The sequence below is a fragment of the Ixodes scapularis genome, unplaced genomic scaffold, assembly GCF_016920785.2.
Source record: "Ixodes scapularis isolate PalLabHiFi unplaced genomic scaffold, ASM1692078v2 PGA_scaffold5__190_contigs__length_132052651, whole genome shotgun sequence".
Lineage (NCBI taxonomy): Eukaryota > Metazoa > Arthropoda > Arachnida > Ixodida > Ixodidae > Ixodes > Ixodes scapularis.
The window spans coordinates 63,821,085-63,845,339 of NW_024609880.1; the positions used below are offsets into that span (position 1 = coordinate 63,821,085).

The 24,255-nt window shown below is 45.9% G+C and overlaps 1 protein-coding gene across 3 annotated transcripts in view; it reads left to right on the forward strand.

Moving 5' to 3' along the window:
• LOC8035265 (5'-AMP-activated protein kinase subunit gamma-1) overlaps positions 1-24,255 on the forward strand; it is a 417,493-nt gene that overhangs the window by 33,078 nt on the left and 360,160 nt on the right. The window contains exon 1 of one of the 3 annotated variants that reach the window (XM_042294133.1): positions 6,902-7,106. The exons of 1 other annotated variant lie outside the window; for it this stretch is intronic. In XM_042294133.1, coding sequence (XP_042150067.1) covers positions 7,077-7,106 — 30 coding nt within the window. In that variant the 5' untranslated portion in view covers positions 6,902-7,076. Of the gene's footprint in view, positions 1-6,901; positions 7,107-24,255 lie in introns of those variants that run through there. One more of the 3 variants, XM_042294134.1, reaches the window with a different exon arrangement.

Here is a 24,255-nt window from a genome sequence, read left to right on the forward strand (position 1 = left end):
CGCAGGAAAGTACCTTTTGAAAACCGTGCTGCTGTTTAAAGAAAAGAAATGGGATGATAGGTGCCTCATGATATTGGAGTAGAGGATATGCTCAAGTAGTTTGCAAGAAATTGAAGTCAATGAATTAGGGCGATAATTAGATGCGGAAGAGCGGCTGCCCTGTTTAAAGACTGGGAATTACCCTTCCCACCTTTTGGTCAGATGGAAGGCAGCTTTGAGATGAGGACTGAATGAAGATGAGTTTCAAATACTCACTAGAAATAACACGGGTGTTTCTTTTAAATTTTAGGGTTGATGTTATCGGTTCCAGCGGACGAAGTAAGTTTTAGTTTATCAATCAATGTTTTAATACCAGCGGAGTTAACGTTAATAGGATGCATGCGCTCGTAAAGCTCTTCAGGGAGAGTGGGGACGAAGTCCAAGCACTCGTTAGTAAACACTGATGAAAAGTATTCGTTAAACACAGAACTATCATGCTCGACGTTGCACATCCGACTTTCCTAACTCTCCCCATCTTGCTAAACGTCCGTGTGTGTCCAGCACCAGAAACCGGAATTTTAAAGGTTAAAAACGGCACGTTGCGAATATGGAACGCGCACTTTCATGCAAAGCTGACGTCAAGTGACTCAAATCGAAAAACATGCATATTTACAGTATTGTTATCTCTTCTGGTGAAGGCTAAACAACCGTTGCATCCGTTTTCGCGCACGAAACGGTGACTCCCAGAGAAAGTAAGAACGCAGTGATTGTCTTTATTTTAGCAATGTAAACACACTTGCAGGCGTGCGCTGATGAAGCCTCAAAATCAAAACTCTCGTAGTGTGATTCGTGACTGCTCCGGCTACTACCCAACCTCGTTGTCACGCCACCTTCTGCAAGCAAACACTAAAATTGCCAGTAAACACACAAAAGCGACATCGATACAATTAATTATCTTGTAGAATATCACCTTATTTAATCATAACTGTTTCAATAGGCACTACAAGTTGTATTTATTTTAAGAAGAAGCAAAATTTTTTTCGTGAGAAAAAACAAAATATCAATGTTAAGTCTGGTAACGTTGTAATTTTGCCGAATCATTGCCACATCTTTAGAAAACTTCGACAAAAGTTGCGCCGAATTTTCGATTAAGGGGGGGGGGAGAGGGTCGGGTTTGCCCCCCCCCACTCAAAAACAAGTTGGTACGCCATTGGTAGAAGAAATATAACCCCACGGTGCTTCTATCACCTTCACCTGTGTATCGGTAGAGCGTAAAGTCGCTGTCGCAGTCATAGAAACGACACGGTCTGGACACGCGATGACAGAACCATCTGCAGGCACTCCTCAGACTGTCTTTTGTATCACGCATTATTAGCAGCTAGTGTGACCGCTGCGTGTCGCTTTTGTCGCGAAACCCAGCCATATATAACAACTATAGGAGTCCGGAAACGGCTTGCGGGACCAGAGCTTTTCTTTTATCGCGTAATTATAACATATCCTGCGCTAAACGAAAAGCCACAGTTGCGGAAGCACTTGTTTCCCCGACTCGAAGAATCCATTATAGTGCGTCCGTGCACGGATTCGACCGTGTACCAATTCATTCGCCTATATCCGACCGTTGTGATACAACGCCCGATCTTCGGACGTTCACCGAGCCAAGTGCCCGCGGGAACGCCGCGGCCCCGACGCAATCCTGCTTCCCAGGGGTGAACTGGGCGTCGCACTTTTCCGAGTGCCATCGTCCCGATGTATTTAGTGCCACCAAATTGTTCTGCACCACGAGGCGCACTTCCTGTGCGCATGCGAACGCGTCTCAGACTGCTGTATTTACCGCGTCCTAAAATGTGGTCCCTCGATTCCCGCTTGACGACGTCATATAGAAGTGTCCTCGCAGTGGCACAACAGCGATGGTGGATCTGGCAGACGCCTGTTCTGATGTAGGTCGCTCTGCTGCTGGACGAGTTCACGAAAGCTTCGGCAGCCAGGGCCGCGGAGGCCTCGACTTCAACGTCTGCTAGACTCTGTTCAGAGTAGGCCGGTTGGCTATAGCCAACCGGGACCCTGGTTAACCCATGTCTTCCTCTTCCCTCGTTCTTTCCTTCCTTCCGATATGCGCTTCAGACCTGCAGCAGCTGTATGGGAACGTGTAATGAATAAGACCGAGAATACAGTTACGGGGCGATTTCCGCATCTCGTCCCCCCCGAATTCGTAACAGGCAGCAATTCCATCTCCGCTGCCACGCTGACAGCCGTCCGTCATGCACGACGAGGTTCCCGAAGTTTGTCAGCGCATCGATCAGGCCGGTTGTTGTGTCAAGAGCCGCATGCGGAAGTCGAACTTTCTGCCGCCCTTATCTTTGCTGGCTCGCATCCAAAGGGAAGCTGTATAGGATGTTTCCAAAGTATACCGAAAGTAAGCGTTCTTATATACTCTGTTTCACCTTACGATGGATTATAGGGGACGCTATCGAGTGAACGAAAGTCACGTAACCACCAGGAGGAGGACAGGGACGGGCGGGGTGCGCTGTCACGTGACACGTTTGCAAGCTGTGGATTGGCTGGGGCTAGCGTCGGTCCGTCGGAAACGGAGGGTAAATGAAGGCCCCAGGCCTCGTGAAAAAGACACAGATAGCCCGAATCTACCTTTTTGCAACATTACCCAATCATCAGCTAGGAATGCTGGGAGCTATATGCACACGCGCTTACACGCTTTCCTCCTCCGTGTAAAAGATACGAAGTAAATAACCACTGTATTATAGGCGTGGGCGAACGCGTGCGCAATCTTCTACTTGTTTCACTTTTCCATTAGAACAGTTACTGCGTGACTCTATTAAGTTACTGGTGTAGACGCTAGCACGTACAGCGCTTGCGACTGTGCTCGCACCATGCTCCGTGGTACTTGGTAATTTAGTAAAAGGCCCGCTGAGACGGGTGTAGTTGGGTTTCGCTGGTCAAATTCAGCGGTGGGGCCTCGTGGGGCCTCGTGGCAGACTAAAGTGCAGGCTGTTTTGAAACGTATACGCGGGGAGCGAGTCGTCTGCTTCGTGCGCAGGAGTTGTGGCGACGTCAGAATGACGCCGAGCTCCGATTGGCTTTGATTGAAAGGATAGGGGGTAGACATCAATCCTAGATGCCTTAAGATCTACTCACTATTTTTTTCCTTATCAGCCAGTACGAGTTTGACGTTCCGACATCACGGGAAACCCTGTGCAAGAGGCAGACGAACTCGTGCTCCGCATTTAGACCAACGCGCGGCTTCGCCGTCATGCTGCTGCGGTGAGGCTTGTTTGGAAACAGCGCGTTGGCGTATTACCAATTCGGTCTTTGACTTTACAGGTGTCCTCCACACTACAGCCTTTTCGTGTGTGTTTGTTTGTTTACTCCTGGATCGGGTTTGTTTGTGAATACGGGTATATATATATATCTTCCAGCAGTTAAATTAAGCCCACGTATCGTTTCATGCAAATGACTGTCGCGTGGTCCTCGCCTCGATTATTCGAGCACGATTTTGCGCGCAGGCAGGGGGACGGGCTTGAAATCTAAGTGGAATAGATCGCATTGGTGTACTTTAGTGGCAGCACGTGAAGTTATTTCTGGGGAAGGTCGCGTTCAGCGGGCAATTAAAGGAAACGATCCAAACAAGCTTTACGTCTGCTGAACGGAATCGGCTGGAACGGTAGTTACTTTCTCCAGGCTTGTTTACCCGAGCCTTGGACTCCCTCATTTCATGTCCTCCCCCCCCTCACCCCCCCCCCCCCCCCCCACACACACACACACACACCAGGCGATATGACGTCCGTGAAAATGAAAACGCGCCAATCGGTGCTGAAATTACTTCACAACCGGAAATAGGCCCTACTCTCTCACTGAACATTTTTGTTTTTTTAATTGCGTATAACTTATTTTTTTTTTTTTTTTTTTTGACATTCTATTTTAACTGCTAGCGCTACCTTTCGGGCGTATAGTCTGAGCGTTTGGAAGTGCCTAGTTCATTTTTGGGGTGAGAAAAATGTTTCTTTCCTGTATCTGTTTTATTTATTTTTTTCCTGACTCGAAACCTGAAGCCGTTGCTTTTTTTAGTTAGCTTTTGCTTTAGAGCTCGCACTTTAATGATTGAAGTTTCTTTTTTGTATGTTTCTTTTTTATCCCGGTAGCTTTTTTGGACACAGTAAACAGAGCAATAAATCTTGGCTTTTTTGAGGTTGTCTGCTTTATATTTCCCCACTTGTTTTTGCTAAACTATCTATAATCTAAACACTACCAAGGCCACAAGCTGTTTGTATGAAAAAAAGAAAAGAAAGAAGGGAACAATAAACAAACCAAGTTTGATGTTAAAAAAAAAAACGAAAAGAAAAAAACACGAAAGGTTATTCATCCGGGAAATCAAACTCTACAGGAAATCTGTACTGATATGTACCTCGATTAGTCATACAGCTACGCTTTATTAGTCGGGCTTGTTTCATGTTGTTCAGGTGTGGCCTAGCTCAAGTTGTTGGCAATAAGATTCCAAGAGGCTCTTCTCAGGATAATGTATATACAGGGGGGGTTCTACTAACTTTAGCCAAAATTTAAAAATATTTTGACACATTTTAGGAACACGAAATTAAAGGGTAAACTTTGTTTATTGTTCGTACCAAGTCAAGCTATTTTTATAGTTTGCCAAATTAACTAATTAATTACGATTAATTAATGAACTTTTGAACCTTTCAATTTAAAGCAAAAGTTCCAATGGGAAAGTTCTAGAGCGTCCACAGAAACATCCAATTCAGTAGCTTTTGCTGCTGACTTGGATGTTTCCGACATGTGTCAAGCGTGTACGCTTTTACTTGAGAATGTTGACCCATTTCATTTCGAGCCAGCCGGCTCTTTTCTTGTTCCAGTTTATTCGATACGAAACTCGCGTTCGGTATTGTCTAAAACCTTGATCCAGATGTCGCCTTTGTCGTAGGTCAAGCTTCACTGAGTTATCGATCGATTAATTAAAAAGAAGGTCAATTTTTATTGTATGGATATTTAGACGGTGGAGGGTTAGTCTGCCTCGAGAGTTCGTCGGCTTTCTCCGCTTCAGATGGATAGTCCGCCTTGAAACGTCGTCTGCTGTCCCCGTTTTAGATAAGCAATTTTGCCCTTGCAGCAAGGCTGTACGCGGTGCTTGGAAGGTGTGTCCGACTGGTGTGTTCAGCGTCCTGTCCCGCTCACGTACATAGAAAATGGTATTGGAGTGGCAAACGATTAATTGCGTCACAGAAGTCGAAGTGTCACGTTGTCGGATGTCGCGATCTTAGCTCTTGGTGCTAGAAGTCCCGACATGAACGGGAGTGTCGCTGCCGTCGCGGCGTCCCAACTTCTGACTGCCGAAGCTACCGTGGACTGTCGAGCTGGAGAGCGACTGAAGCAGAACACGCGTCTGCCAGATTTACCACAGCTGCTGTGATACCGCCAGGATCGCGGCAGGCGACAGCATCATATAGGCCGTGTTCCGAAATTTATTTGATCGTAATACAGAGTGAGGATTTTGTACCTCTGCGTTCGAAAACCTACCCGCGTCCAGCGTGGCCCTGTGTTATCACGTGACACGACCCGCCGGAGTAACTCGGACCTAAAGACCTGTCGCTCTCAAGTTTTGAACAGCGCCCCTGGCGAGAAGCATTCGATATTTTTAGGTCGCGTCTGTACTATTCGTAGCGTTGCGTCCTTTCAAACGTTCTGTTAGTACGCGTGAACCATGAGCAGACGCCAAGGGAAGCTGACAGACGCTAGTTTATGCCCGTGGAAGGTACATGATGGGACGCTAGGACGCCGCTTCACGTCAGCATTAAATGGTCGCGTCTCGCGGACGCTAGCGGAGACCTCTCTTTTGTGGTCGCGTCTCGTGAACTCTACAGCGCCCCCTGGCCGAGAGAAACAGGCCTATTTGGGTAAGATTTGGAACACATCCATAGAGAGCCTGTATTACGGAGAGTTTCCAACTGTTCGATCGCAGTCACGTGATTTATGGATCGCGTTTGCAATACGAGCTGCAAGAAAAGTTCCTCGTCTCCCTCTTTCCGTCTGCGTTTCACCCCTCGACGCGAAAACGCAGCGCATGAACACTCGCCACCCATCTCCAATTTTTGCAAACACTCCCTACAGTTCCAATTAAACCCCATCTGCAATCTAGGCACTCTAGCATCATGCTTGTATGACGTTATGAGGCGGAAATCGAGGGACCAGTTTTTTTAGACCCCGTAAACACACATGTTGGAAACGCTTTCCTGGCACCGTAGTATTAGAGAGAGCAACTGCTGGATCGGGTTCACGTGGTTTATGAGCCACGTTTACCGTGCTGTGAGCAGATGCCGAAAGCGTTGGTCGTCTGCAAACGTGTCTGCTTTTCCGCCTGCTCTCCTCCTCGCCACGCGAAAACGCAGCGCATGCGCAGTTGCGACCAATCTCCGCAGGAGGCGTCCGCCATTAAAACGCTCCCCTCGGTTACAGATGGACCCTCTCTGTATTCTAGGCTCTTTAAGTTCCAACTACTGGCTGCTGAAACTTCCGTATAGATCGTCAAGCTGGAGAGTGACCTGCAGCAGAATAGTCGTCTGCGACATCCATGAGCAGTTCATGTAACCATGAACTGCTCATGGTTACAGAGCTATGAGCAGTTCTGTAACTCAGCTAATCTAATAACGTTGGCATACCGGTCGGATGATCGCGGGCTTTGTGCGGCGCAGTCAACGCAATCGCGCTGCCGCGTCGCTCGTCTCTTTCCCGGCGTATCCAATCTCGGGGAAACCACTATCAGGACGCACACTGCGCCGCTGCAAGAGCGGCTGGCCGTTTTCATCCGGACGTGATTTTGCCGCCGCCGCCGCGATTAGCAGACGGAGGATGCCGCTTCCCGGCGCGACACGTCGCTGCGGTCGGAGTCGACGACTGTGGCGACCCCTGCCGCCGTCGGCGCGAGACACAACACGCGGAACGCGAAACTGCCGTCTTCCGCCGCGCTGTTCCCGTCCGGTCGTCCTGGGAAGTGGGGCTCGACGCCCGGCGCGAGAGCGGCAGTGTCTTTCTTCCCCGCCTCGCACGTCCGCTGAGGATTACCTGCGGCAGCCGACATGATCGCCATGGAAGGGCCTCCACTCAAGGTACAGTCGTGCCTCTCACTTCTACCCTAGGATCGAACGCGTGTGCTGCGTTCAACTCTTCCTTTTTAATTCGATTTTGAAAAAGCGGATCGCGAGCACGCGTTCGGATCACTGGGTTCAATGCCCTCGCAGGCGGAGGCGAACCCGCGTTCGAGAGGATGACGTTTTTAGGATAGATTGAGCTTTTGGTAATCTGCGGATGAAGGGGCTATATATAGCCGTTTCCGCGCTGTGGTAGTGACAGAATTTTTTTTTTTTAATTTTTTATTGGTTAATCTTAGTTTGTTGTTGATTGGAGCTGAATAGCTCTGCGGCTGGGAGGTGAATGAAGTGGTCGCGAGGTAAGACCACTTTGCGGAGTTCTCGCGCACGCTGCTTTGGGTTCAGTCGAGGGCAAGACTGAGTGTCCAATCGGAAGATTAAAAACGCCTTCACGTAAAGCGGTTATTATTTCGTTTTTTTTTTTTTTTTGCATATTATTTTGTTTTAAATAACACAAAACGGACGGTGGGATTCAAAGCTTACAAAAATACAGTGAGGGTGCAGGCGAGCTGGTGGATTTTGATCATGTGGAAAACTACCCGAGAGTCGAGGCTGGTAAAGATGGAGGGGAGCTTAGTAGTTTTCCATCTTTTACCACAGTCTCGGGGAAGTTTCAACGTGATTCAAGATGCATGGTTAGTCGCCAGTGAAAGAGGTAGAATCGTCGTCTTGCGAGCAGGGAGAAAAATAGAGGTTAAACTAAAAGTTGATGTTTTTTGTGTTTTTTTCTTTTTGCGTTTATTTTTAAAGAATGAAACTAGCCTAGCGTCGTCGATCGACACAATTACAAGTTTGGTTGCCAAAAGTGCCATGGACACGAGAAACTCTATAATGTGTTCCAAAGGGACCCTAAAAACCTTTAAAAAAAGCTGAAAAAAATGACCTCTAAGGAGAACTAGAAAAGAAACAAAAAAAAAAACAAAAAAACATTGACATTTGTGGCAGGACGTGAAAATTGACGGATGTTTATTTTCAGACTCGCTAATTAATCGAATTAATTATGAAATTGTATTCCTCAACGAACTCTAGGACTTGTAAGACACCTAGCCGTTTTCAAAAATCGGTAGGTGTTTTATTGTTTAGAAGCCAGTTTGAACCATACAATACAATACAATACAATACAATTTATTTTTCTTTTTTGAATACATTTCGCTCTGTACCCACGTAATCCAAGAAGGCTTGTGTGTGGGACGCGGCAGGTGACTAACACATAGTATTTACAGTTGTAGCTCTTTCTGTGAGTTTAAACAAACCAAACAAATTATAAGAAAAGAAGCGGCTCATATATACACATGCACTATAACCGGTGGAACAGGCCTCTATTAGGCACATATTGCTACTTAGTAATATACCTCAAAGCATTGTTTTAATAAATCAATCTAATTCATACAGTGGTTACAGTCGTATGTTGGCACTTTTTATTAATTCGCGCTTCGTTTAATTTTTCTGTTCATTGATCTATATTCTTGCCATTTTTTTTTATTGCATGTATATTTTTGACTCAATCAGCTCCTCGGCTAGTTCGTTAAAAAGTTTAGGCACATAATATTTTCTTGTAGACTCTCCATACTTTGTCTTTTTTAATGGCTCAAAAGATTTCCTCTTTGGTCGTAATGTTCTTTCTTTAACAATTTCTATTTTGTGGTTGTTGATTAAAAAGAATTTTGTGATTATGTCATATTTCAATTGATCACTAAAATAAAATACGCCTATTTCTTTATGTATGTCATCTATTAAATCGCTTCTCTTTTTGATTTGGCAACCGATTCTTCTGAATACCTGTTTTTGGAGAGTTTCAACTTTTCTTTGTAGGTATTTGGCACAGTGCCCATAAACAGTTATTCCATATTGAATTACACATTTTGCTAACCAGTTATAAATCATTTTAAGTACAGAATGGGGGACCATATCTTGAATGTGAAGCATATAGACCATCAGTGTCTTTATTTTTTTTGCAAACTTGCTCTATGTGTGAGTCCCATTTAAGATGTTGGTCTCTATACATTCCAAGGTATTTTACATTTTTTACGTACTCTATTGGTAGGCATGAACAGTTATTACAATTTTTATCGTGCATTTTAATGGGTAATTCAGTTAATAGTATTTTTCTGGGGTCTCTAAAGCACATTATTTGAGTTTTTGAAGTATTTACGATAATCTGATTTGTACAATACCACTGAAAAATTAATGTATATATATGTTAATATATCTCTTACTGTCTGAAATGGTGTTGCTCCGTTCTGATGCTTCGTCTTGTGTCATAATCGTGCTAATGAAGCACATAATACCCAGGGAAGCCAGTCTCGGGGTCCTAAAGGGTGGAACACAAAAGGTAGGGGGGGGGGGGGGGGGGTAGGGGGGGGGGGAAGCAACCGAGAATCGCTGGAAATTCGGAAAAGCTCTGGAGGAAGCTAGGATGCTTCTTGCGAGCAGGAGTTTGTACCCCCGATACTTGGTGCGTGCAAGTCGGTTTCCCTAAGCTGGTAGCTGCGCGTACTTTTCTCCGCGACTTCAGGTGCACGCAACATGTTCGAGCGCTTTCCTCGAAAGAGAGATGCAGCGAACGAGCCGCTTTTGTGTCGAGAAAGGACGACCGCTCCGCTCCTTCCGAAACTTCTATATATACTCATTTTCATCTGCACGTTGCGCATTGTTCATGCGCCGAGCGCGAGGTTTCTTACGCGGTTTGAATGTCGGAGGAAAAAAGCTATATGCTTCTGGCGTTTGAAGTGCGTACGTCCCGATAGCCACCGCAGCCAGGGTATCCCGGACTAAGGATGCCCTCCACCGGGCGGGTGCCCAAGCATCTGCACATGATGCTCGCTAATTAAAGGTTTATTCATTCATTCATTCTACATAAAGGGGAAAATTAGCAATGCACCGCGAAAAGACGATTCTTTTTTTTTTTTTTTTTTACTTAAGTTTTTGAGGTGAAGGCGAGTGTAAGAAAATAATCATTTTTGTGCGTATGTTTCGACTGCGAGAAGTACGTCAGCCTCTGTGGGCGTCTGGCGTCGCAGCTGTTTATAAAAAAAATGTAGCCAGTGCAACGTATACCACTGCCTGGAGTAAGTACACACCTCTACGATATGGTCACGTAGATATGTAGATCGAAGCGGGCCGGGTTGGGGATCGAGCCCATTGTGAGTGGGGATCTGCAGCGCGAGCTTTCGGTGCTGCGAGCTGCGCGGTGCGCTAACAAACTCGGCCACCCTCACCCATCCCAATTTTTATCAAATAAGCGCGTTTTTTTTCTTTTTTTGGCAAGCACGGTTGTTCCGCTTTTACAAAAAAAGCTATCGAAATGCGGTGGATTCCGTTGTAGATGAATCGAGAGGGTTCGTCGTCGTGGTTACACGATCGCTTATGAGCTTAATGAAGTCGGGGCGGCCTCCCATGCATCTCATGATCGCTCTCCAGCCAATCAAGTTGCGGCGTTCGCCGATGACGGGCGCCCAAGTACGAAGCAAAGAGCGTGAACGTAGAGTGAACCAAGCTCCAATTATGAGCAGTTCGATGGCACCGGCCAAATTGCCCATTCGCGATGGACAAGCCGTAGTTACCCCTTAGCGAAAAGTCGTTCAAAATCAGTATACTGAAAGTATACTAATAGTGAACTTAGGGTATGTACTGAAACCGTACTAGTTTCACACTTTTATGAAACAAAATAGTATACCTTTAGTACACCCCAAGCACACATGCAGTATACCATAAGTGCACCTCGAGTGTACTTTCAGCATACTATAAGTGCACGTTTAGTACACTACATGTATGCTTTTAGTGTACTAAATGTACACTACCAGTACATATATGCGGAGTGTCCCAAATAACTTCCACCAAACTTTAAAAAAAAAAAAACAAAAAAACAAAAAAAAAACGGAGCGTTTTCCGGGAGTGAAATCAACTGTACGCTGTTAGAAAGTCTCTTGCGAAAGTGCACGAAATTGTTTTAGTGCGCCTATTTACTTAATTAAGAGTAACAAGCTAACTTTTTAAATCTTCGTTTAAAAGCCGAGGTGTGAAATGGAAAGTTGTAGAGCGCATTAACACCCAATTAAACCATTTTCAACAAGGTGCGCTTTGCATGCTCCTTTTTCCTAGCCTTCAAAAGAAACGCCCGCGAAATACAAAAAAATACCGCGTGACAACTCGCTTCCCCAATCACGGCGTGCGAGCGCGCCGCGAATGTGCGTGCTTTGAGGGCCGGAAAAAAAGCACGAAAACGTATTATGTTTCAAACACTTTAAATGGGTGTTTCTCAATGCGCCCGGCAACTTTACAATTAACATCTTGGCCCTTAAAATAATATTCGAAAGGTTAGCTCAATAATCTTAGTTATTTACATAACCAGGCGCATTAAAAAAATCTGTGCACTTTCTCAAGACACTTGCTAACAACAGTTGATTTCACTCCTGCAGAGCCCTCCGGTGTTTCTTAAGTATGGTGCAAGTTATCTGGGACGCCGTGTATGTCGGGCGTTTTGAAAGGAAAGCACGGTCTCAAATTGACCAGAAAAATCGCCGCCTGCATTTAAAAAGCTGACTTTTCAAAGGTGTTTCTTTGAACGGCTGTATTCCAACCTGTGAAATTTCATCTTATACAGCTCCATTCTCGTGAAATGCTAAGAAACGCCGTTCACAACTCAATTGATGATGATAATGCAGAGGCGCCACCACCGGGAGATGCACTCTTAAAAATGAGTCAGGAAATTAACGAGGAAATCTTTGGCTGCTCTAGTCCTCGTGAGAATGACGTACCGGCGTCTTCTGAAACTGTGTGAGAAAAGCCATAAAGAAGAGGTGCACTGCATTTTTCAACTGAAAGTATGTATGTGTAGCATACAAACATTATGGTCAGTGTTCTTCACGTAATTGATAAGACAGAAATTGAAATCCTACTTATCACTTTATTCAAGTTTCCGAGCCTGCCTCACTGTACACTCTCCTTTGTGATGATGGTATGCCATTACATCCTGCGTAAAAAGAGAAGAGAAAATTAGCCTATGGCCACTCTATGATATGACATCACATAATTCGCTCAAAGGACCACTATGTGAGGAAGGCAAGATAGTAACAACTTCATCCTGACAAAAGGGCGAGGAAAATCGGGCAATATCGTTTCTGAAAACCTGATACCCGAAAGAAGCTCTAACACAGAGCAAACAAAATGATTGGCATTTTCTTAATGCCTCCTTTTCTTTTGCAGTGAACACACATACAAGTCATACGCTATTACACATTCAGTGGTGCGGCTTGATTTATGATAAGTACTTTTTTATATAACTTCGAGCTTTTAGAGAAAATATTCAATATAATGGGTCGGACATAAATGGTTGCTATGAACTATCCTATATATTTACACATTATCTGATATCATAAAAGCACTAGAGCAGGGTAGGGCTGTACTGCATCAGTTATAAATTTCTAACCAATTAAAAGTTGGCATTTATTTAATATATTAGTATTGGCTATTATTCTTTGACAAAGAATAACTGGGCGAGTTGGTACGTTGGTAGTCTTTCAACTCCATCGAATATTCAGGTCCTTTTAACATTTTTTTCATGCTTTCGCTTTTTTTAACTGCTCTGCCTTTTGTAGCGGCTTTCGCCGCCACTAAAAAACGTGACATAGAAACTCACTTTATTCACAACACAAAATCGCAAACTTGGAAAGCGTGCCGCTTCGGCATACGCAGAGATCGCCCGTCTCTACGGCACAGGCATCAGCACGGGCAAGAAATCATGCTGCTCGCTCTTGTAACGTTTTTCACGCTAACGCTTTATGAAACAAATCGTTGACGAGAGACTGTTGGAACCACACCTCAGAACTAGCATGACCTGTGATTGCTTGAACTGCCGTCAGACTGTACTTGAACGCTCCGCAAAAGCCTCGTCGGGCGACCGTCGTAGGGACGGCGCCCAGGACAGGCCCTCGGCTGGCCCTCGGTTCCGCCGCACGCGAATCTTTCTCACTCTGCGGAGAGAGCCATAAATTTTGAAGATACGCTCTTTTCAAATAACGAAATAAAACCGGGTAGAGCATAGTGAGAGTCCAGCATAGCTTAGCAAGCACACGGTACAAGACAAAGTTTGAAACAGCGGCGCACTTCGCAGAAACAAAAGGAACTTCCTCACCTTCGCTTGCACCAGTCGGCCATGACTATCCGCCACTTGCGACGCTGTGTCTCACAGCCCTCAATAATCGCTTGCTATTATTGAACACGGTATTCGTAAGTAAGGTATCTAAAATATCCGCAAAAACGGCTAAAACGTAAAAAGGAAGCGATGCTCGAACTCTCCGGAACTCAAACGGCGGCCGAACGGAAGCTGATTGCAATAGCGATGGTCTTGCGCAGTTTTCAAAAGTCTCTTCTTTTTGTTCTTTTTTTTCTTTTTTTAAGACAAAACTATGCAAATCAATATATTAATAATAATAATGTTACTTTATTATATTCGTAAAAAATTAACAAAACGTTTAGTCTATCTTAGGTTTTATCTAAACTTTCGGTTTTATTTTTCAGTGTAAAACCGAAACTATCTCAAGCAATTTCTCCCTTGTCGCCAAGGCTATTTTGATTCATCAGCGCATGCTCGCACCGCTGGTATTTCGGCTTTTCTGGAAGGATCGGCTCTCGCGGCACATAAATAATGAGGGTAACCTCGTGTTTTGAAACAATGAGCGTGCCCGTCTTTTTTGACGAGGGAAAGACACGTTAAATTTACGTCGATTTTTTACAGTGTGGAAATCTCGATCGACGGTGTTGTTCGTTGTTGCAATTGTCAATCTCTTTTCACGTGAATTGAGATGTCCTTAGAGTTTTGCAAGATAAATCTACACCATGAAACACTTTCGGTGAAAGCTTGAGGTTGTTGCATAAAGGCGCCGATTTCTCCAGCCAATTTCAGAGCGAGCTTCCATTCATAACATCACTTCGCTTACGCGGTTCTGGAGTTTATTTGCGCTGCATGCGACCATGCAAGGTGGAGGATCTTATGTCCCCATTATTAGCCGTGGTTTCTTTTGCCTCCTGTCTTTTTGATTGCTGTGGATGCAGATATCCGAAACAGCGTATAGTACGCTGAGACCTGTATTACAAAAACACCGGATTATTTTGGGTTATTCATAGCTATGAATAACCCAAAACTCGTCACCTTTTCGCAAATTGTTTCAGTTGGGCTAGAGTTTATTCATAGCCCCTTTAAAATTGAAAATTCAACATGGTCAATTACACTGTCAATTCAAAAAGGCTAATTAGGCAACGTACTGTGACGTTGATTTACTCATCTAATGTACACTGAGCCCCACAAATATTCTGTGAAAACGGCATCGGCCTATCTATCGCGTTTTTAGTGTGTTGATGTTAACAATCGCACTATATATCTATATATATCTATATACATACCCATTACTATAATTTGAGTACGCCGACTGCAAGCACTGAAAGTAAGCCTTTAGTACACTTGAGTGCACTCCTTGTATACTAATTTTGAACTACTTTTTACCGTGGGCACTACGATTCTACTACATGTACTAGTTTTGTACGGACGAGTATACTTTCAGTCCACCGCCATTTTTACTGGAAGTATACTTTAAGTACACTTAAAGTATACAATCAGTACAAAGACCGCACTGAAAGTATACTTTTAGTATACTTCAGTACACTTCGAGTGTACTGATTTTGAACGACTTTTCGCTAAGGGACGTGTGGCAGTTAAACTTTTAAACGACACAACTCGCCTACAGAAGTTTCCGCGTCTTGCAGATATGACTTCTATATATATATATACATATATATAGACTGTTTCGTAGGACGACGAAAAGTGTATAATTGGGAGGGAGCTCCTGGCCCAATTTTTCGCCAGCCCTCTTTCCCTTTCCGTAACTTTAATGCAATAAAATCAATAATAATTTTTTCCCCTCTCTGTTCGCAATATTACTACGGCTGCACGTCAATCTTCACTCATTCCTATTAGATATATAATATAAAACTCCAAACAACCGCCTCAAGTACTTTTTTTCTGTCGTGTATATATATATATATATATATATATATATATATATATATATATATATATATATATATATATATATATATATATATATATATATATATATATACCGGGTGTTTGTGCGAAGACTTTCAAAAATCCTAAAACTCAAAGCGTAAAAAAAAAAGAAAAAACTTTCTTCGGGAACAAACTACCAGCCACGGCGGACGTCAGGAATTGCCAAAAACATAGTAATTAGCCAAATAATTAATTAAAATTTGTTAATTAACTTTTTAATTAGTGGAAATAGACATATGGTTCTAATTAGAAAGTTGCTGAGCGTTATCGAAAACCACTAAATCAGTCACTTTCAAAAAGAATTTCGGCGCGTGAGAAGCGTAGTAGTGCACCAAAGTTACCACTCGTGGAGCAGGTACAAGGCTGGGGCTAGATAAGAGACGGAAAAATCGCGCGGGCGCCTTATCGCAACCGCTAGCTTTGTACCTGCTCAAAGAGCGGTAACTTTAGTGCACTTCTACGCTTCTCACGCGCCGAAATTCTTTTTGAAAGTGACTGATTTAGTGGTTTTCGATAACGCTCAGCAACTTTCTAATTAGAACCATATGTCTATTTCCACTAATTAAAAAGTTAATTAACAAATTTTAATTAATTATTTGGCTAATTACTATGTTTTTGGCAATTCCTGACGTCCGCCGTGGCTGGTAGTTTGTTCCCGAAGGAAGTTTTTTCTTTTTTTTTACGCTTTAAGTTTTAGGATTTTTGAAAGTCTTCGCACAAACACCCGGTGTATATATATATATATATATATATATATATATATATATATATATTAAGTTCGTCGTTATGCATCGTTACGATTATGGATATGCATGTTGCGAGCTAATAATGGGATTTTATACTATTCCGCTGGCTATGGTCGCGGCCCTGTGGGTTCAAGCGAGGTCGAGTTTTGGGTCGAAACTTGTCAAATTTGCCGCGCGGAAGTTTAGAGAGCGGGACGCTTGTCTGGATTAAAATGACGTTTGGTATTTCGTCCGTTGTGTAGATGTCCGACGTGACAAAATTAGCGCTAAACTTTCTAAAAAAGATGACAATAATAAAGTGCGTTGAGAAGACGCGTGTGCCTAAAAGTTAACCTACTCCGAACCAAAATAGAAATATCGCGCAGTATGTAAGATTCGAGGCTCCTTTGGGCGATTCCGAAACGTGTGCTTCTATTTCGGGTTTGGCGCCTGGAAATATAAACATGTTTAGAAATGAGCTGATCACTAAATTGGAGCATAGCCGGCGGCACACGGAACATCTTTATAGAAACCACAATTCAATAAAGATAAAAAACCACGGAAATATTGCGTTATTTTCTTTTTCGGGGAGAGATTATTTTATGAGTATTATGCGTTTGTAGTTCGATGCCCCTTTAACGTGCCTCACGCGATACAGTGATTACACGACCGCAGTCCGATACGATGGTCATCCCGATCGAAGAGGGAGGGGGTGGGGGCTTTTCTTGTGTACGCAACCTTCTACTTCGTCTTCGTTTTTTGTGCGCTCTCTCGATTTTATTAAGGAATTACTCCTGTGTCGGGATTTCGCGAACTTCTGTCGAACCCGAGGTCAAACGTCGAACTTGAGTTTCGACAAACTTTCGATATCTTTTGACAAAAATCGACGGAGTTCGACTTCTGCGCAGTGTGTGTGTGTGTGTGTGCATGCGTGTGCGTGTGTGTGTGTGTGTGTGTGTGTGTGTGTGTGTGTGTGTGTGTGTGTGTGTGTGTGTGTGTGTGTGTGTGTGTGTGTGTGTGTTAACACCTACGAATAACGAGACAGTAATCTTTTAATGATTTAGCAAGATTGTCCCTCCTCCGCCAGGCTCTAGAGTCGTCAAAGTTAGGGCCGAAGTTTACGGAGTGCGCCGACGGGACTGTCGCGACGATGACTCCGCACTTTTGTCGCCAATGTCCAATCGGCGTACTCCGCGAAGTTCCGGCTCAAACTTCGTTTGACGTGACAAACCAAGGGTTCAGCTCGTCTTTAATTTCCGCGTATGCACGTAATCGTCCAGCTCCAATCCAATTTTTGTGCAAATTTCTGTTCAGAGTTGGAGAAACGTCGAACCCGGTCCTGCTCGAATCTCGGCGGGTTCGTGACATGTTCACTTGTGGGCTGTGTATGCTTCGCGTGCTCCGGCCTGCGGTGCGCCGGTCGAGGGTGACCTCGTCTTGGGGCCGCTGGCGCGTGTCTCTTCGGCTGCGCTCGGCTGGCTTCGCGATGGACACGGACGTGACCCGACGCGACCGTCGTGCACGCAGCTGGGAACCGCGCAGGGGACGCAGTCCGCTTTCTTGACTGAATCGCGGTCGCCCGTCTCGACTCGAGGACACTCCGTCCGGGTCGACGAGGAGGCAGCGGGGAGCCGAGCCAGGCACGTTCATCGACGCGAGCGACTAACCATCGTTGCTCGCTAACTGCTCGAGCATAATTTTGCGTAAGTTACTCTCTGACGCCGGCATGTTGCCAACTTAAAAATCGAAAATCCGCGATAGGAATTCTGGAAGACCGTTAAAAACTGCTAAATTTAGGAGGCCGAGGAAGCAGGGCGGTGTCAAGCCAGGCTCGTTCAATAACACGAGCGACAAACTCGCGTTGCTCGTTAAAGGGACCGTGTACCGCATTTTAAAGTGAAACGTTCTTCCGCTACAGTGTTCGGCAATTCGTGAGGCCCAGATAAAAGGGTGGCCGCGAGGCTCGACACTGATTGGTTGATGGGTGGGAAAGGAGGAGTGACGTGCTCGAAGCTGATTGGCTACCGGGGAGGTCACGTGACCAGAGGGGTAGGCGCGGAGGAGTGAGGCACAAGCGAGGAGGAGCTCCACCACCTGTGCGCACTGAGGGAGTAAAGCTCGCGAATGGAAGGCACCGGATGATCGCCAAGTTTATCAGCTCGATTAGCGGCGGTATCGCTTCATTATAAGAACAACTATCGAGTGTACACATATGGTACGCGTTTACTATCAGATAAAGAGCCCCGTGAACGCGGGCGTCTGACGTCTGGCAATTCAGAGTATCGCTAGTCAGCAACCGGTGAGGAATATATATATATTTTTTTAATGAAGCGGTTGGAGTAGATTAATTGAGACGTGAAACGACAAAAGCGTGCTGTGACCGCGATCGACGTTCGTTATTGCTCAAGGACCCCGGGGCCCATTCTTATCCTGTCGCGAAGATGTAGATGAAGCGGAAGATTGAATGCTGCTTCAAGCGAAAGGTGGCGGTGATGATCACGAGCTCAAATGCGTCGAGAAACCGAGAGAAAGGAGGAAACGAGAGCGGCGCGCGGGGACGTGAGAGCGCCGAGCTCTGACTGGAATAATTATTCGCAACTCCAACGCCCTATAGGTGGCGGGGCGGTAGTTCCAAGATGGCGGAAGAGACGGGGATAGATTCTCCAGGATATCCCGTGCGCCTGCTCGCGCTGACGCTGTTCAGCGCGCTAAAAATGCTTTATTTGTCCACAAATGCGAAGCGGTTAGGGAGGGATCATATTAGTGGTGACGGAGATGCTAATGCACGTTAGGAAAATGAGCCTGTTATTATTTAAAAGTTGCAGAAACCTCAAATTGCGAAGCTTTGTGGTGAGCGAGCGCGTTTTAGGCACCGGCCACGTTACAGTTTGTGGCAGAATATTTTTGAGGGTGACGAAGATATGTTTGCGCTTTGCCTGGCCATTAGTGCTCTAAAAGGAGAGCCGCGAACGGTGACCGTCAAGCTTCGGAAGAGCAGCGTTCACTGTATTGGTGTCTTCGCGTCACAGCCGCACAACTCGCTGCTCACCGTCTCGCTTTTAGTGTATTGGAACACGTAATCAAACTGCTCTATGGTTATTGATAGAAAGTTTGTTACCGCAGGGCTATAGCCTGTGGTAACAAAATGGTACACCGCACGGTATACCGTGCGGTGTACCATTACAACCGCAAGCTCGCGCTGCGCCTTTGAAACACTATTATGAGTGCGCTCCAGGAGCGTTGCCGTGCTCATCGCTCTAAAAGAAAAAAATGTTGTAGTTTTTACACCCCTTGACACATATTCGACACCTCAAAACTTCAGGTCGCCGTGCAGCCCACTGACGTCAAACTGACGGCCCCAACTTTTACGGGAGGCTTGACGACGGCGCAATATAAGATATTAAACAGCTAAAGTACGCATCAAAGAGTACAGAAAAAAAAAAAAACAACAACAAAAAGAAACACCGAGGTTCTGCAGTAGGGCAAAAAAAAAACTATTATTTATTTTTTTTTTTTTTGCCGTCATTTACATTTATTTAAGCTATTTTAATAAGTTGCACAACTCGGCTATCAAGCCGCTCGTGAAAGCTGGTAGCGCCGGTTGAACGTCAGTGCGCTGTACGTCCAACTGAAGTTTAGGGGTGTCGTACGCTATGCGAATACTGCCTATTAACATAATCGGCGTGGTAAGGGGTTTTATTTGTTTCTCTCTCAGAAATAAATATTTTAATATACTGTTCATTGTTTGTACCGTGTTATTGGCAACATTGCGGTCCCTTTGGCCAAAACTGAGCGTTCTAAGCTCTCGATCGTCACGAATGGCTGGCTAACACAGACGCACTTAAAATGCTTCGAGCATTTCTTTATTTGCTTTGTAGTTACCTGAAAGCAAGTACGAGTATTCTGCCTTTTTAAAGTGCTTGGAATAAATAGTCATGTTCCTTGTAACGGCCTTAAAACACGAAGCCATTCCCGATTTGTGTTGCTCGACATACCGTTGCGCGACGAGTTTTCTCCTACTTATGGCAAACAATAGACTTTTCGTAGACCGTACTATAGAGTTCTTCTTCATTAGCAGGAGCGTCTTCCGTCACGTTGAGCACAGATTGAGCTGGCGGCCATGCACAAGACCAGAAATCCGCAGCGTATGCGATACACGAAAAGTCCCTAAAGGAATTACATCCCGGTCCTTCGTGCAACGCTGTTTCAAGGCGGAGCACAAGAATTCCTTTTTTAACGCGCTCACTTTTGTTCGTTAAAACGGCTTCGCGCATCAAGGGCGACAGTCCCTGCCACCGTTTCCGCGCCGCCGCCGCCGCTGCCGTCCCCGGTCCTCTGGTTCTCCGTTCGTCCGCGGGAGGGCGAGCGGCGCGCTGGAGTTGCGAATAGTGGGTAGAGGTAAACCTATAAGTTGCCTTTGTTTCTACACTCGCTCAACGAACGCTAACGCGGAACGCTGGACGCCGACGTTTGGCAATCGAACGTGTTCGAAGGGTGAGCAGAGACAAAGCCACCTAGCCTTGTGCCTACCTAATCATTCGCGCGCAGAGACGCTCTCACGTCTCCGCGCGCCGCGCTCGTCTCCCCCTCTCCCTCAGTTTCTCTGCGAATATATAGCTTCAGAAGGAGTCACGTGCACCTGTTGAGCCGATCCTGTCTCCGGACGCCCATCTCGTCACTTTATGCCATGGCTTCCTCTATACTCACAAAACCTGGCACTTCGACGACAGAGCCATAGAGTGCTCGGTCGCATATTTGGAGCGCGAGGATCTGCTAGCACAGAGCATCAAAGAGCCATTTCTCGGGGAACCTGGACGTCAGCGCACAGCTTTTGCGGCGGCGAGGACCCGAAACACACATGTTCTCTCGGGAGACGTGTGTCTCGGCGTCTCGCCGCAGCGGGGCGCCGGTCACGTGGCTCTCCTCTCGTCCGCTGTCTGCCGTTCCACCTTTTCCATTTCGGCGACCGCTTCTCGAGGCGATTGTGCCAGGCTTTGTCAGTACATAGGAGGCTATATCTATACCAGCGCTGCTAGTACAACGTCGCTGTAGTCACTGGCAAGGTGACTACAGCGACGCGCAGGGAGGAGCTTCCATTGTCCCGCTTCCAGCGCGAGCTTCCCGCCTTCGACAGTGTTTCGGCGCCACGTGCCCCTCGAGCGGAGCCAAAGCACGGCCGAAGACATGGAGCGCTAGCGGGGGGCCGGGCGGTCGAAAGACGCGCCCTGCCGTTCTCATTCTGTCATAGACTTTAGTCAACATTTGTTCAAAAATGTTCTTACAAAAACGCGTGCTTTCTCTTTTTTTTTTTTTTTTTTTTGGGAGCAAGTAACGTCATTTATCCGCGTCCGACTGTCCGTTTTGAAGCCCTTTTTAACGTCTCAAGGTTTTGGAGAAAGATATTACGGTTGCTCTTGGAAACGGTTAATAGCGAAGGCCACCGAACTTTTGCCGCGTGGTCGGGCACTACATGAAGCGTCCGGAAGCGGCTGAACGACGCCACTTCCTTCCGCCATGAAAAGACGCGCGCGAAGAAGAGCGCAGGCATGCACGTGGGTTTCTGAGAACAGGTAACGTCTCGTGGCTCTTCCAGTCTCGTTGAGTGCGAGTGTTGAGCGATCTTTTTCACAGTTTAGAATAGAATAACGAAAAGAAACGCTGTCGGTTCAGTTGCGAAGTTTTGAAAACACGAATGTGCCCCTTTTACAAGAAACTGCTATAAAACGAGTGATCTTTTTTTATTATGGTGCATCGATTGTTATTTTATGGTGTCGCGAACCGTGAGCAAAAAGTGGACGTCGACTAGCTGTCTGACTTAATGAAACTCCATACCTTTGTAAAAGTGAAAAAGTTGGCGAATTTCCTGCACAGCAAAAAATATAAAAACTTAAAAATGCCAGTAAATAAAAAAAAAAAAAACTTTTTTTTACGGGGAAAGTTTGAAAACATACAATGCGCAGCAGAAGGACAGGTATATTTGTTCCAATCATGATGAGTAAAATACGAATATGAAATAATAATAATTAATTGAATTCAACCTGGCAGGCGAGGTCTCCCCGCTAAATTTAAGCCGAACTCACACTTTAGCTCACACACCATACAAATGACAGTCTGCAAACACCAGTCACCTCACTATCCGTGGTTCGAATGCAGCGCGCGCCAAGTTTCTTCCTTGGACTCATTGCCATGGGGCATTCGAAGCACAAATCTCGCGGTGACTCGCGTTTTGTATGATGTATAAGCAGTGAGACCCCGGCTTTAGAGAAGCGAGCTTGCTAGCTTTGGCAGCCTCGCGTGACGGTTTTTCGTGGCGCTCTTTCGTAACACACGAACTCAACTCTGTGACGTCACGGCGCGGTGGTGGCGGGTCGGTCGCACTTCCGGTCTGGGGCTGTGGGCAGAAGTCCCCATGCCAGACGTGTATTCCCGCGTTGTTTTGAAGGGAACCAGACAAAAACCTGCCTTCTCGTCAAAACGCCGCACGCCGCGACTGGGGCCGTGGCGTTTTGAAAGGTTTGAAGGTCAGTTTTCACGTGCTCGGTTAGTCCGAGAATCTGGATATGTGCCGTGAAAAGGGAAAAGCAGACGCCGTCGGACAACGATTGCTTGGGTGCTTGGGCAGGAAGCACTTTGGGTTGAATTCACGGATACTTGTGGTCATCAGATTTATTTGTTTTGTTTCAACATGAACGCCGGAAAACCGTCAAATTCTGCGGACCATCTGCGGACTACGTTCAGTACGTCTTCAAATTCAAACGGCCGCCTGATCCTTCGAACTGTCGTCTGCTCTTTCAAACGTTTCTGCTTGTCGTCTGCTCTCTTAGACGACGCCGGCCCGTAGATCAAATGTTGGCCCGGTACTTGCGATAAGAAGTGAATGCAGGCTTCAAAAGACTTAAATTTCAAGGTTAGTAAGCAGGCTTGATGTGAACAGTAGATACAAGGCGATGTTGATCATTGTTACCAGGGACCATCACCGACTTGTTATCCTTAATTCACTTGGTCCGATTCTGCTTGCGATTTTCAGTATCGACGTCGACCATCTCAGCTAAGGTTCAGGCTTTTGCAGCCCGAGCGGCGTCGCGACTGAAAATTGCGAGCGAAATCGCATCATACTGCGGCGTCCACGCGGAATGAATCGCCACATGTAACATTATTCACGCGAAGTTGCGTGGTGTAACGAGCCTCGGTAATTTCGCTGACGCCGCTCAAGTAGTCAGACATCGTCAGGAAGACGTAGAATCAACAATTCGAACGCGAAAAAGGGCAGGGGGACTCACCGACGCCGACAACATCGTATTCCAATGGTTTGTTTATGGGCGACGGCGAGCTTCTTGCCCACACCCCCATCGCGCATGCGCGGCGCCGGTGGCGTCTGCTAGGGGCACTCCGGTTTGTTTGTAAACATGAGTTGGTGTATAGGGAGTATTCACTGGCGGGCCATATCCGTGCGCGCGTCTGCTGAGCGCGTGCTGACGAAGCTTCCGCATTCCTTTTGGAGCGTTCATTTAGCACCAAAGGTTGCCGGTCTTAGCAGGCTATTAATGTGAGCTCGTTCTGAGCATGCGCTCTAAACAGCACCCACAAATATGGCGTCCAGTGAATACCTCCTATACGCTCGTATCTAGTGTGAAACAGCCCAATATAACTATAGGGTCCAGTGTTTTCCTTATATACCGATAAACCCCCGAAAAACAATCCCGAATTAGAGCTGTCCGTGAGTAAAATGGCGAATTCCGCCGGTAGATTTGGAGCAATCCAAAACCGCTGCATGTTCGAGCGTTTAGAGCAGCGAGTGCTATCCCGCGTTTGCACGTGCACAACGATAGAAATAAGAAAAAAGAAAGCGCTCCGTAGCCGCTCCGAATGTACCGGCGTAATTTGCGATAAGAAAAACTAGAGGGTAGGCTGACGAGGTTGGAAAGTTGGGCGAGTTGATGATACATAATGATTAAAAAGCGCGACAGGACAACGGACACAGAAGGAGACACAGACACAGCGCTGTGTCTGTGTCTCCTTCTGTGTCCGTTGTCCTGTCGCGCTTTTTAATCATTAGTAAAATCTAGAGCTTCGCGGAAAGAAATCTTTATGTACAGCTTTATTTTGTGTATACCAGAATTCCAGGAATAAATTGCGGTGTTGCAGACGGTACTGGTAAATTGTAACGAAATCCGTTCCTTGGGAATAAGGGGAACGCATTACCGGACCTACGTTCAGGGTGTCGAACCGGAACCGAACCGAACCGAAAACCGGAACAGAACCGTTATTTTTAGCCGAACCGGAACTGAACCGAACCGAAATCTTCGCCGCCATCTTG